The sequence below is a fragment of the Oryza sativa genome, chromosome 9 (assembly GCF_034140825.1).
Source record: "Oryza sativa Japonica Group chromosome 9, ASM3414082v1".
Lineage (NCBI taxonomy): Eukaryota > Viridiplantae > Streptophyta > Magnoliopsida > Poales > Poaceae > Oryza > Oryza sativa.
The window spans coordinates 13,538,744-13,552,373 of NC_089043.1; the positions used below are offsets into that span (position 1 = coordinate 13,538,744).

The 13,630-nt window shown below is 47.1% G+C and overlaps 1 protein-coding gene across 1 annotated transcript; it reads left to right on the plus strand.

Annotated features, from left to right (window-relative positions):
* The first annotated feature begins 933 nt into the window (after positions 1 to 933).
* On the plus strand, positions 934 to 5,929 carry LOC4346706 (nucleobase-ascorbate transporter 2). The gene is made up of 14 exons (XM_015795934.3): positions 934 to 1,144; positions 1,240 to 1,589; positions 1,689 to 1,786; positions 1,940 to 2,116; positions 2,235 to 2,335; positions 2,742 to 2,817; positions 3,611 to 3,855; positions 3,943 to 4,039; positions 4,116 to 4,202; positions 4,391 to 4,449; positions 4,535 to 4,626; positions 4,701 to 4,778; positions 4,870 to 5,030; positions 5,405 to 5,929. Exons 2-14 carry the CDS (start codon positions 1,496 to 1,498, stop codon positions 5,615 to 5,617), a joined length of 1,578 nt encoding a protein of 525 aa, XP_015651420.1. The 5' UTR covers positions 934 to 1,144; positions 1,240 to 1,495; the 3' UTR covers positions 5,618 to 5,929.
* The last annotated feature ends 7,701 nt before the right edge of the window (positions 5,930 to 13,630 follow it).

A 13,630-nucleotide genomic window follows, 5' to 3' on the forward strand; every position in this document is an offset into this window, starting at 1 on the left:
ATTGTATAGGTAGGAGTAGAAGGGTAGTTGAGAGTAAAATAGAGAGAAATTTGAACGATTAGTGGTTAATGAGGCCATTATTACTCTATTGTGATAATTATTTTGAGGCGAATTCAAATCCTAGAAATACAATTGTTATGAAACAGAAACGTATTTGTCACTATGTATACATTAATAAGGGTGAATGAAACGGTCTTTAGAAGAAAATGAAAATCGAACTGGCGAAGATTCTCGGGAGATAAATGCCAGATGCTGAAAATATAAACGCAGGGCGACAATCCAACATTCCTTCCAGAGTTTTTCCACCCACCAGCATTTACCGCGCACGCATTCCGAGGCGGCCCCCCCTCATCTCATCAAGTCTCCATCTCCTTGTTTTCTTCTGACCAAGGAGGGCATTTTCGTCAGAGGATGAACATTTCCAACGGCCCAATTCTTCCCCCTCACATCCGTTTCTGAATTCTCATCAGATTCAGATCCCTTTCCTTCTGCTGTAACAACGTTTCCTAATAATTTTTTTTGATTCCCCATCCAGAGAAAGAAGTAAATAATTAAGCCCAAATCTTGCATGGTGACCACGTGTCAGTGACACATTCTGTCAGAGAATGGGATTAGACGATTTGTTAACCACAAATCTCTGACAGAACTAGAGTGAGAAACAATCTCTGCCAAAATCTAGAGAGAGAAACAACCTCTGCACAGAGAGAGAGAGAGAGAGAGAGAGAGAGAGAGAGAGAGAGGCCTTTGTATAGTACAGTTGCCCACTCATCTCTCGCACTCGCAATGCGCCTTTTGATGTCACTCATGGCTGCTCTCTTTTGATCTTTTCCTCTTTTTCTTCTTCTTCTTTGAAGCATCATCAACTAGGGCGGTAGGGCCTCTTTCCTTTGTTCGTTTTATCTTTATAGCTTCTCTCTATCTCTCTCTCTCTCTGTGCCCTCTTCTTCCTAGCCGAATTCTGCTGGTCTCCATTGCGGCTACTGTTCTTGGGGTTGCCCTCTCTCTCTCCTTCCTTTGGTTTTGGGCGGTTTTCTTTTGCTGAAAAAAACTAGTTCTTGATTGGTTCTTGTCATCTTTGGGAGGACATTGCTCTGGGTGTGTGTCAAGATTGTGCTGGGAGCATAAAGCTGGGATCTTTGGCCAGGTTCTTGACTATCTAAATTGTTTGTTGTTGCTATGTACTAATTACCCTTGCATTTGGGAGCTCATAAGTCATAACATTACTTTTCTCTTTTGCAGATTGTAGAGGGCTTCTGGTTCTTGTCACTGGGGGTGCTTTAGAGCATTTCTTGGTGTCCATTACTGTTCTGGGTCATAGAGTTTCCAATCTTTGGCAATTACTCGGAGGAATTCTTGAGCTGTGTGCTACTGTTTCCTTTCCCTGATAAATCAACCAAGGGAAGGGAAGGCTGTATATTTTCCCTTTCTTGTTCTTGATCTTTGCAATAATTTTGATCATCTTGAAGAAAAGAAGTGTAAAGTGTTTGGCTGTGAAATGGCTGAGGTGAAGCCTGAGGACATGGTCCATCATCCACCCATGGACCAGCTCCAGGGATTTGAGTACTGCATAGACTCCAATCCATCCTGGGGTATGTAGTGTTACACTGCACTGAAGTGTTCTATGATTGGTTGATTTGTATTGTAGCATAGTATATGTTACTAACCCTGAGTGGTTCTGGTTGTTGCAGGTGAAGCAATTGCTTTGGGCTTTCAGCATTACATTCTTTCCCTGGGCACTGCTGTGATGATCCCAACAATGCTGGTTCCTCTTATGGGTGGAAATGATGTGAGAATTGCTTCATTTATTAACCCGTTTTTTATGTGCAGTAGAATTCCAGCTTCTGTATCAGTTGTCAAATGCTACAGCACATTAATATTGCAGGACCAACATATGACTATTCTTACTAAAATTTTTTGTTTCATTTGCTTCCAATAAAAGCATGACAAGGCAAGAGTTGTTCAAACACTGCTATTTGTTACTGGGATAAAAACACTGCTCCAGACATTATTCGGCACTCGACTTCCTACCATCATTGGGGGCTCATATGCATTTGTTGTTCCAATCCTCTCCATTATCCGTGACCCATCGCTTGCGCAAATTGCTGATGGCCATACTGTAAGTATGCAATGATCTTCAAGCTTATTTCAAATAGGCTATTGTTAATTATGGCCATTTTGGTACTGGAAAATTTTCGTTGTATTTACCTAAAGTATCTGTTTTGGTTCATTTGCAGAGATTTGTGCAGACAATGAGAGCAATACAAGGCTCCCTGATAGTCTCCTCGAGCATTCAGATAATTCTTGGCTATAGCCAATTGTGGGCAATTTGCTCCAGGTACCGCAGCTCCCGCAATATGCTTGAGTAGGACGTACGATGCCTTTATCTGTTTCTCCCCTAAAAAATATTCTTCTGCCATTATATGTCCAAATCTGTGCAAACATTTATACTGAGGGCATTTATTTGACAAACTTTGCTGGACCGATATGACATTGATGTGTGTAGATATTGCAGTTCAGATGATAAATATTTTAATCTTCATACTAGTATGACTAGCCGGCCACTTTATGTTGTTCTCAGTTTGAGTAGTGGGCATCATGACTTTAGAGAAAGTGAAAATATGCTAGTATACTAATCAAAGGGAGACCAAGATACTCAAAAGTGATGGGATATGTTTGCTACCTTCATGTCGACGATAAGAATAAGATGACAGTAGTTTGATACCATGATGTGCATGTTGCAGGTTCTTTAGCCCACTTGGGATGGTTCCGGTGGTCGCGCTTGTGGGGCTTGGCCTATTCGAGAGAGGATTCCCTGTGGTAAAAGCTCTAATAGCTACCCTTACTTCCACTCTGTATGACAGTACCAGTCAATTCAATGTTAGGTTCTTGCAATTCTAAAGTATGCCCACATAATCCAGAAAAAAAGAATATTATCTCAACATAACCTTTTTGAAGCATTTGCTTGCTTATTTTGTACTTTCTCTATTTCATATTATAAGTTGATTGACTTTTTCCTTAGTTAAAGTTCTTTAGGTTTGACCAAGTTTATAGAAAAAATTATTAACATCTACCACACCAAAGTAGTTTCATTAAATTTAATATTAAATATATTTTGTTAATATGTTTATTTTATATTGAAAATATTAGTATATTTATCTCTAACTTGGTCAAACTTAAAGAAATTTGACTAAAAAAAGTCAAACTATTTATAATATAAAACGGAGGGAGTACCATATAATTTATCTGATAAGTTAAATATTAGCATTATTATTATTATTATTTAGTTTATTTGAAGCATAGAAGTTAGGATCCACTATTATTATTGGTTTATTTGCATCATACTCCTAGAATTCATGAAAATTACCCAACTTAGTCGTAAACATTCGGCATGAAAAAAGGGGTTGATTGTTGCCTATGCTAAGCTGCTTCGATCATTAATTAATCCTATGGAAACATGTTCACTTAAATATTTACTTCCAACTTGGCAAATTTGACTCCTGGAACAAATCAATTCTTTGCATGAGTCATCTCTGTTATCACCTTTTTAAAGCTATTTATATTACAATAATTGTTAACCCGTACTTAATTTGGTTGTTACACATTATATCAGATTGGGAGATGTGTGGAGATCGGCCTTCCAATGCTCATCCTGTTTGTCGCGCTCTCCCAATATCTGAAGCATGTAAATGTCCGGCATGTTCCAGTTTTGGAGAGGTTTTCGCTGCTTATATGCGTTGCTCTTGTGTGGGTATATGCCCACATCCTCACAGCAAGTGGCGCCTACAAGCACACAGCCCTGCTCACCCAGTTCAGCTGCCGAACAGACCGTGCCAACCTCATCTCTTCTGCTCTATGGTTTGGAGTCTGCCACATTAGCTGATTAATTTTTACATCCACATTTTACAACAAACTCTCATGTTCAATGTTTTCACTGTCTCGAAGGATAAGCATTCCGTTCCCGTTGCAATGGGGTGCACCAACATTCAGTGCAAATCATGCGTTTGGTATGATGGCTGCCGTCGTGGTGTCGTTAATTGAGGTACCTTGAAATACTTAGCAAATACATGGTTTATCAGAGCATTTTTCAGTGTTCTGAGAACATTTCAATACTGCAGACAACTGGAGCTTTCATGGCTGCTGCCCGGTTGGCAAGCGCAACACCACCACCTGCATATGTGCTGAGTAGAGGCATTGGATGGCAGGTTAGTGGTCTTCTCATAGGTTGATTCATGAATCTTAACTTGGAATACCCACTAAATTAGTTACATGTTCATAAACATTTAAGAACCAAATTTTGTTTCTGGTAAAGAAATGTAAATTTTTGGATGGATAATTCTGCTAGTGATAAACTCCCTTTTAACTTTTCTGCTCGAATATGTCAATTTTTCAGGGAATCGGTACCTTACTAGATGGTCTATTTGGCACTGGTACTGGATCTACTGTTTCTGTGTGAGTGCATCTGCTGTACTAATACTGAGTTTTCACCCTATGTTTGCTCTGTAAAAGCACCCCTAATCTTTTGGGTGTTATTCAGTGAGAATGTTGGTCTTCTTGGATCAACAAGGGTTGGTAGCAGGAGAGTGATACAGATTTCTGCAGGATTCATGATCTTCTTCTCCATGCTAGGTAGCATTTCTCCCTAGCATTCAACACACATTTTTGCTGTTTTTTTGGGAGTTCTGAATCTGTCATGGTTGTAGGAAAATTCGGTGCACTATTTGCCTCCATTCCATTCCCAATATTTGCGGCTATATACTGCGTAATGTTTGGCATTGTCGGTAAGCAGCCCAAACATACATGACAAAATGATTTTTTTTCGCTTTTTAAATGTATTTAATGGACAGTACACTCATTTTATTGTGTCTTCAGCTGCTGTGGGACTATCCTTTTTGCAATTCACCAACATGAACTCAATGCGCAACCTCTTCATTGTTGGTGTCTCCCTCTTTCTTGGCTTATCAATACCAGAGTACTTTTCTCGGTATACCACGAGCGCACAACAAGGACCAGCGCACACTAAGGCTGGATGGGTTCGTACTTATATACTCTCTAACATTTCAATTTCCATTTGGAATGAACAGCATACGAAAATGAATCTATATCTAGTACATTGCGGTAACACAATGCTAATTGACTGCAAAAAAAAATGTGATATTGCCTAATGTTATTCCTTATTTGTTGCAATAAAAATAAAACTTAGACAAGAAGTCAAGAACATTATCATGATTAATTTCAAGTCCAAAATAGAAAAGTATTGATATTGGTTTCATGATTTATATGCTATTCATTTTCTGACATTGGTTCTCCATTGTTCTTAGAATATTTGACATTTTCCTGCAAGTCTGTTCATTGTACATGTTTACACTGGAAACCAGAATTTGAATTGTGCTGCTCTTGTGTGCAGTTCAATGACTACATCAACAGCGTCTTCTCGTCTCCACCGACTGTCGCCCTCATCATGGCGGTTCTCCTTGACAACACACTCGATGTCAGAGAGGCGGCAAGGGACCGGGGAATGCCATGGTGGGCGCGATTCAGGACGTTCCGAGGCGACAGCAGGAATGAAGAGTTCTACACCCTGCCATTCAACCTCAATAGGTTCTTCCCACCATCTTGAGCAGAGCAGAGCAGAGCTGCCGAAATTCAGAGAATGCAAAGACAAAGTTCCAGATGCACCAAGCAGTGAAATGTAGTCTGCTTTTGATAGGGTAGAACAGAAAGTTGAGCTGACAAAATGAGCAATTTTACCAGCAGGCAAGGAGGAACTCTCTTCTAGCTGTCCACTTGTACATAGAAACGATTCGTTTTTCTTTTCATCAGCTTCAACACCGAGGATGTTTGATTTTGCTGTAAGCAATTAATTAATATCTTGTGAACAACTGGTCATATTAGTTTGAATAAGAACTGTTAGTTATAATTTTTTTATCCATTACATCCATCTGCAACTAGCCATATACAACTCTTTATTTTTCTTTTGTTGAAATTCAGATGTACATGAGCACATCCCTATGGTTATTGGTGACGATGAGTGATCTTAAGTCAGGCGACCAATTTGCACCAAAGTTTGACAAAAAATTTTCATGTCGGTCATCACAGAAATAGCAACTCACTGAAGCAAAAATGTGTTCTGAGCCACAAATCACAAATGTAATGGACCAAGATGTAGCACGGAAAAAAGTTAAAACATTGTTGTGCTCATCTACGCACAGTAAAAACTTTGTTTGTAACATGGCAATTGTCAAGGTAAAAAATGTGTGGAAGTAGATCTGATAAATCATGTAGCCAATCTCTCATATGCCTCTGATTTTTGCTCACTCCCAGGCTCCCAGCCCTTTCATTGGTAGCCCTTGGCTGAAAGCTAGTGTTGAATATATAAGCACATGCATATTGATTTAATTTATTCCATAAATAAATTATGACATTGCAGATGTAAATTAGCATAATCGCATCATACGATCTACACATATAAACAAATCGAATATGTGAAACATAGTGAATGCGTACCGAGGGTTTTGGAAGTTCGGCTGCATAGTAGGAAGGACTCGCGATACCGAGCGTTGACGACGGCGTGCATGTCACACCCCGATCTGGCACCGTCGTACAACGGCACCTGATAGGAGCGTGTCGTAGGAAAAACGGCGCGAACCGCTTCCTACGAAACCGCGATCTCAGTACCAGTCCCAGGACATAGCGCTGGTACCCACGGTGACAAATATGAATCATTGCAATCCTTAAAATAAATAGAGGACTTATTTACCTTAACTTAGGTTTGCAGCTCAGAACAGCCCGAGAATGCAACCGACGACGCGGACGAGGAAAACACCAACAACAGCAGCAGCAGCGGAACCAACGGACTAACACCCAACACCACAGGCGATGGCTAGGAACCAGGACGAAATCCTAATCTTCACTTCACTCCGTCTTCACTTCAAGGCGGAGGAACTATATATATATTTATATAGAGCAAGGGTGAGTACTTTCGTACTCAGCAAGTCACGGGAATTTAGGTGTTTGATGCAAGCTTGGAAGAGAGGCAAGGTTGTTTTGCAAATCTTTGTTTTGAAATTATTTTGAAATCACAAAGTGATTTATTTCTTTCTAAGTTTGGGCCGAAAAGAGACTTGCGTCTCGATTCGACTTTAGGAGATGTTTTTCAACAGCTCATTTGGTAATGTACCGACCTCTCAGGTCAGATCATTATCTCTCGGCTCCCAGAGTCATTCCACTTGATTAATCGGCTCCCAGAGCCTTTTCATTTTCTCGGACTCCCAGAGTCCAGCTGCCCATCAGCACAACAATCCGCTTCCACTTGGGAAGCCTAGTCTATGATGTCCGTAGACATCCCGAATCACACAGACTCGTTTCTTGACCACTCAGGTCATCCATATGCCACATAGGCTGATTCTAGTAACGATTCCCACACCACAACAACTTTTCACAAAGCACAGGCAAACAAATCTACGCTATAGGAAACACCTCACATCCGCCCATGACCGTGGGCACGGCTGTTCGAATAGTTAGTTAACCTCTGCAGAGGGGGTACACTTTACCCACACGACATTACTAACCCGGATCATCCAACCCGTGGAGAACAGCCACGTCTGGTGACCTTAAGGCTTTCATGACAAGGCATTTCAAAAGCCGACACAGGGTCGCCATATGCCAACGAGAGGAGTCCCAGACTGACAACAGGTTAGGTCCCAGACCATACTGTGCCAGGAAGCCCGAGGGTTCTACCCGACACCACCCCATTGAATACACATGTCTCTTGGCATCAAGGCTTCCCTGGTTTGCTATTTACTCAGCCAGGGGTGTCCCATTGCACCCGTGTGGTCGCACTTGTTATATGCTCGGATGAATTTCCCACAAGAATCGGTCCTTATATGCGAATACGGGACAGTGCCACACAGGCACAACCCCCGCATCGCGAGTTTTCACAATTTATTTTATTTTCAAACACACCGACACCACATGTCGGGTTTTAAAGGCTTCTCAAACCCATTTCCCAAGTTTTCGACAAACAATGGTGTATGTGGGATATTTGGTATACGCGCTCAGAGAGCACGAATACCGAGGTACCACAAAGGTGGAGCGACAAGGAGTCAGGGTAGTATAGCCTACAGGAATTAGTGCGACTACTGGGTAGGTCCATCGGTTTGACACGCAAACCGAGGCTAAGCAAGTTAAACATGAGTGATTCTAATAATGCAAGTTGCAAACAAAATAATAATGATTTTCCAATTATAGGAGAAATTGGTCAAAGGGTGACTTGCCTTGCTCAAGGTCTTCACGAAGCTTCACGAATCTTCGAGAAAACCTGCGATCAACGAAAATCCGGTAACCGCAACTATACGCAAACAATCAAAAACCTAAACAAAAGACCAAGAAAATATCCTATTTAGACTAAATAATAGTGCCATTAGATAGATCTCAATTTTACGGAATTACTGGAAATGGAACGGAGTCAATCGGAGGAACGGATGAAGAGATATGAATTTTGGAAGGTCAATGGATTTTTCTGGACAAGGAAATGATTTATCGGAATTTTCTGGAATACGACAAATGATTTATGGAGTTTATAGAAATAATATTCTCAAGAATATTATTGACAGTCACTGACGTGCAGGACCAAGGGAAATGATTTATGGAATTTTGGGAATAAGGAATTGATTTATGGAACAAAGGAAAAAGGATTTATTAAATCCCTTGGAAAAGAAAAGGAAAGAGGGATGTCATTTAGACTTCCTTTGGGCGGCTAGGGCGCGGCCCGAAGGCTATTGCGGCTCGGCCGAACCAAATGGGCTAGCGCGGGCGCGAGGAGGTGGCCCATTAGGGGCGCGCGGGAGAGAGGGAGCGGTCCGGTGGACCGAGTGCACCTCGTGGGGTCCCGGGAGGGGCCCGCTTTTCGGTGACGCGGCTCACGGAGGGATTGGTGCACGCAAGGGCGGCGCTAGGGTTTCGGGGGGGGATGGCGCACGGGCGGTGCGCCGGTGTGGATGGGAGTGCGGCGGGCCCACTTGCAGTCGCTCGGCTTACTGTGGATTGCACGCACAGGAGGGAGGACGGAGGGAGGGGCCGACCGGGTCGGTTGACTCGGTCGTGCCGAGGTGGCGCCTTCGTGGCATGACATGCGGGCCGGCGGGAAGAGGAAGAAGGGGGAGGCCGAGATGGACGGCGGACGGCGGCGACATTCGCTGGGGCAGCACACGGAGATTCAAGGGAGGGGGAGGACACCGGAGTGATGGGAGGGACAGGAGGATTCACCGGAGGGAGGCTGGCGGCGACGAATCATGGCGGCGCACGCCAGCAGCGAGAAAAGGGGGAAACGGCGGAGGGACGACGAGGATTCAATTCAAGGAGGTGGGAGCATCTCCGGGGTTCAAAGAGTCCATTTCCAGCGTCGGATGGGGCAGAGCGACGCCGTGGAGGTCCGGCGATGAGCGGCGGCCTCCGGGAGCGGGCGGCGACGGCGGCAAGCCTATGGCGGGTGGTGGCGAGGCTAGGGGCTTCGTCTACGCGCATTCGGGAGCGCTACCGAGCTACCGCGCGAGCTAAAGGAGGGAGAGGGCAAGCGAGAAGGGAGAACGGAGGGAGGAACTACCGAGCCGAGACGGGCACTGTGACGAGCAGCCGACGGCGCGGCAGCGAGCTCTCCGGCATCGGGCCAGGGAAGGGGAGGAAGACGGGTGCCTGGAGTCCCGCGTCACGCGTCCTCGCACGCACCGGTCTCCCCGGTGCTCGGCGGCGGACGGCGACTGCGAGAGCAGAGGAAGGGCGACAATCGCGCGGTGGAGTAGGAGTGTGAAGCGGGAGGGATTGAGATGGGAAGGGGAGCTCGGCTTCGGTTTTATAGGCACGGGAAGTCGGTTTTGGGGGAGGAAACCGACTTAGGTGGTCAAGGGAGCTCGGCTGGCGCGGCGCTTGCGGTCAAGGAGCAGCAGGAGGTGGTCACGGGCGGCCGGGCTGAGAGGAAAAAAGCAAAAAGGGGAGGGGAAAGGAGCTCGGCTCCTTGCCGATTTGGGCGAGCAGAGGGAGGAGGGAGAGCGCGTGAGAGAGGGGAGCCGAGGCTCTGCCTCCACGTCTTGGACGCACGCGCGCACAGGTGGAGCGAGTGGCAGGGCGGCATGGGCGGCTGCGCGGCGCAGGCGGCCAGGGCGGACGTGGCGGCGACCGGACGGTCGGCCACGCGCGGGTGAGCGCGCGCGCGGCGCGAGGGTGCGGTGAAATTTGAAAAGGCGGCGGCGGGAATCGGCGCCGGTGGGGGAGCTTCGACGGGAGAGAGAAACGGAGAGAGAGAGGGCGAGCAAGAGAAGAGAGAGAGCGAGCGAGCGAGCGAGAGAGAGAGAGAGAGAGCCGCTCTCTCTCTCTCGGCTCGGAGAGAGAGAGAGAGAGGGCGAGCAAGAGGAGGGGGGCACGGCTGAGAGGAGGGATGGGCCGAGGGAGTGGAATTCGGCCCACAAAAATAGAGGGAGGCAAAACGGACTTTGACAGAGAAGTTGAATTGGAGGGAATTTGAATTTGGAATTTGACTTGGACTTCGGATGAGAGGGAGGAGTCGACGAAGGGATTCAAAATGGGGATTTGGTATTCTCGGAACCGAGAGGAATATTGGCAAGGGATTCAAGGACAGAATTGGATTTCGCAGACTTGAATCGGAAGAGAAATTTTCGAGGTGAAGGATTTTGATTTCGATGAGAGGGAACAACGGGATTGAATTGAGATCCTTGGCACAACTTAGACTCAACACTCAAAGAACGGAAATTTTCGCAAATAGGATTTTGCCCAAAATAGTTTTTAACGACTCACGAAAAGCGGAGCGTTACAGTGCAGCACCCGAGCGAAGGGGAATATGAGTTGTTGTGGACGAACAACAAGCAGTCGCACGACGTGCTTCCTAAAAATCTTATTGCCGGCTTCTCCTAGTATAGGACGTCAAAAGCGAAGGTTCCGGGGACTTACTCTCCCGATCACCGATGCAATACAGAGTAGGAGGAAAACTTTAGATTGATTTCACGTGTTGCGAGGAGGCGTTGGCTTGGTTTATATGGATATATCATGATGTTTGATCAGGACGCCTGTATGATCTCCACACCGTGTAACTGAATCGGATATAATTTATCCAGACTCCATGCCGCTCCACACACCGGATTATTCAGTGTGTATCCAAAACCAAACCAAATTTTATAGAAAAACAAAACTGCAAAAAAAAATAAACCGCATTCGTGCAAGGGTGATGAACGAATTTTGACGGACTATTCAATTGCATGTCGCCTATGCGCGCCGCCTAGCCATGCCAAGCCAGGCGAGCGAGTACATACATGTGTTGCTCTTGTTCTCCCCATCACACATGTTGGTTCAATTATGAGATAGACTGAGGTATGTGGAACTCAATGAAAGCGCAAAGGACGACATCATTTGGAAGTAGACAGAAAATGGTCAATACACGTACGGTAAGAAGTGATTATTTGGCGCAATTCAATGGCACTACTTCCACTGCAATTTTTTCCATGATTTGGAAATCCCAGGCTGAACCAAAACATCACTTCATTGTTTGGCTCTGCAGTCTTTGCAGGGACTCCTTTGAGGATGCAACACATCTTGCAGAAGAATGCGACTTCACAAAATCGGTCTGGAACCAAATCTGCACTTGGCAAGGTTACCGGCATATACACACGGACTCCCAATCAATTTCAGACTGGGTGGAAGCACTTTCTACCATCAGGCCAAAAAGTGAAAGAAAGAAAATCATAGGAACCTGTTAACCACTTGGTGGCATGTATGGTTGGAACGAAACCGACGGATCTTCCAGCAGAAATCGCAACCGGCGATCCAAGTAGCCTTCTCGATTTAGGAAAATATAGACCTTTTGTAATTTATCTGACTTCCTTTTTTTAGGAGGTCCTAGCTGTTCAGGGCTAATTCCCAGCTCTGCTTTGTTCTTGTACTTAACTCAATCTTCCCCTTCTAATATATCTGGCAATGCTCTTGTGCCGTCAAAGTTTTTCAGAAAAGCAGAGTATCCTAACCATGGAAGAAACTAGTGGCATAAATTAGGGCTAGAAACCTACTAACATGAAGCATGGATGAACTTAAAATTAGCAAAGTATTGTAAGAGAGAAGTATCAAGTATGCATGTTACCCGATCGGCAAGACTCCGACGATCCCTCCCGGCGGAGTGCCGTCACCGAGGAATCCTCCGGGCGAGAAGCCAACGTCCCTGACTTTCTCCCGAAATCTCCCTCCATTCACAGACTGACCTACACAACTATTTCTGCAGCATGGTGCGTTCTTGTTCTGCTTCCCGAACTTGGTCTATTCCCAAATGGTAGGCATGCTTCCTCAATGGATCAATGTCGATCATTCAATGGATCAATGTCGAGCTTGGTTATCTTCCTTGGATGCTCCCACATGTGCAGTCGAAGGTCGGTTGCCGTTCGGGCCAGGGCAACAAGGCCCAATGGGGCCGGTCAGCGTAGCTACTTGTTGTAGGCCGGTCGGTCCTCCAATAAATCGGGGAAAAAGTACATCGAAAGTCCCTCAACTTGTCATCGAATTACAAAATCGTACTTAAACCGTAAAACCGGATACAACGCGTCCCCCAACTTACAAAACTAGTGTAGACTAGGTCTCTTGGCGGTTTTGACTCCGGTTTTATCCGACATGGCAGCTGACTCAGCGTGGGACCCACATGGGTCCCACATGTCAGCCTCTTCTTCCCCTCCTCTCTTCCTCTCTCATCCCTTTCCACGGCGACGGTTACGGAGAGCAGCTGGGCACGGTGCGGCGGGGTAGCAGCTGGGCGCAGCCGATGGCCAGCGGGGGAGGAGCTAGGCGCGGCCGGCGGTCAGCGGGGGAGGAGCGGGGCACGGCCGGCGAGGGTGGAGATGGGCGCGGCTGGCAACCGCCGGGGAAGGAGCTGGGCGGCGGCGGCGGGGGAGAAGCTGGACGTGGTGGTTGTCGTCGTCGTCGGAGGCGGCGGGGACTAGAACGACAACGACAATGGCGGCGGCGACGGCTGTGAGGCGGCGCCGCGGCGCGAGGAGAAGCGCCCGAGAAGGAGGCCATGCGGCAGGCTGACCGCAACGTCGGCGCCATCGTCATCAATCCGCTCTTGCCACCGGGGCCGGTGGACAGGAGAGGAGACGGCGGCGGCTGAGGCGGGGGTGGGGGCACCGGAGCCGCGGCGTGACAGTGCAGGGTGGGAGCTGGGTTGCGCAGGGCGGGGAGGAGGGCAAGGTGGTTCGGCGGCGAGGTGGGGAGAGCAAGGAGAGGACGTCATCGACGCTGTCGGGCGGCAGCACAGGGAGGAGTGGCGCGTGGTGGAGGGGTCGTGGGAGGTGGTGTGGAGGACGGATTCCACGGTGGGAGGACTGCACGGCCTCCCACGTCAGCCCTTCCCCGTCGCCGCTGCCCAGCTCCTCCCCCGGTGGCTGCCGCCCGCGCCCAGCTTCTCCCCCGGTGGCGGCGACGTGGGAGGCCGTGCGGCGCCGCCACCGGACTCCGGCCTCCCCCACCGGCCAGCTGCCCTGCCCACTGCCGAACTGAGGAGCAAAGGGAGAGAAAAAGAAGAGGAGGGAGGAAGAGAGGGAAGGGGAAGAAGGGGCTGACATGTGGGACCCACGTGGGTCCC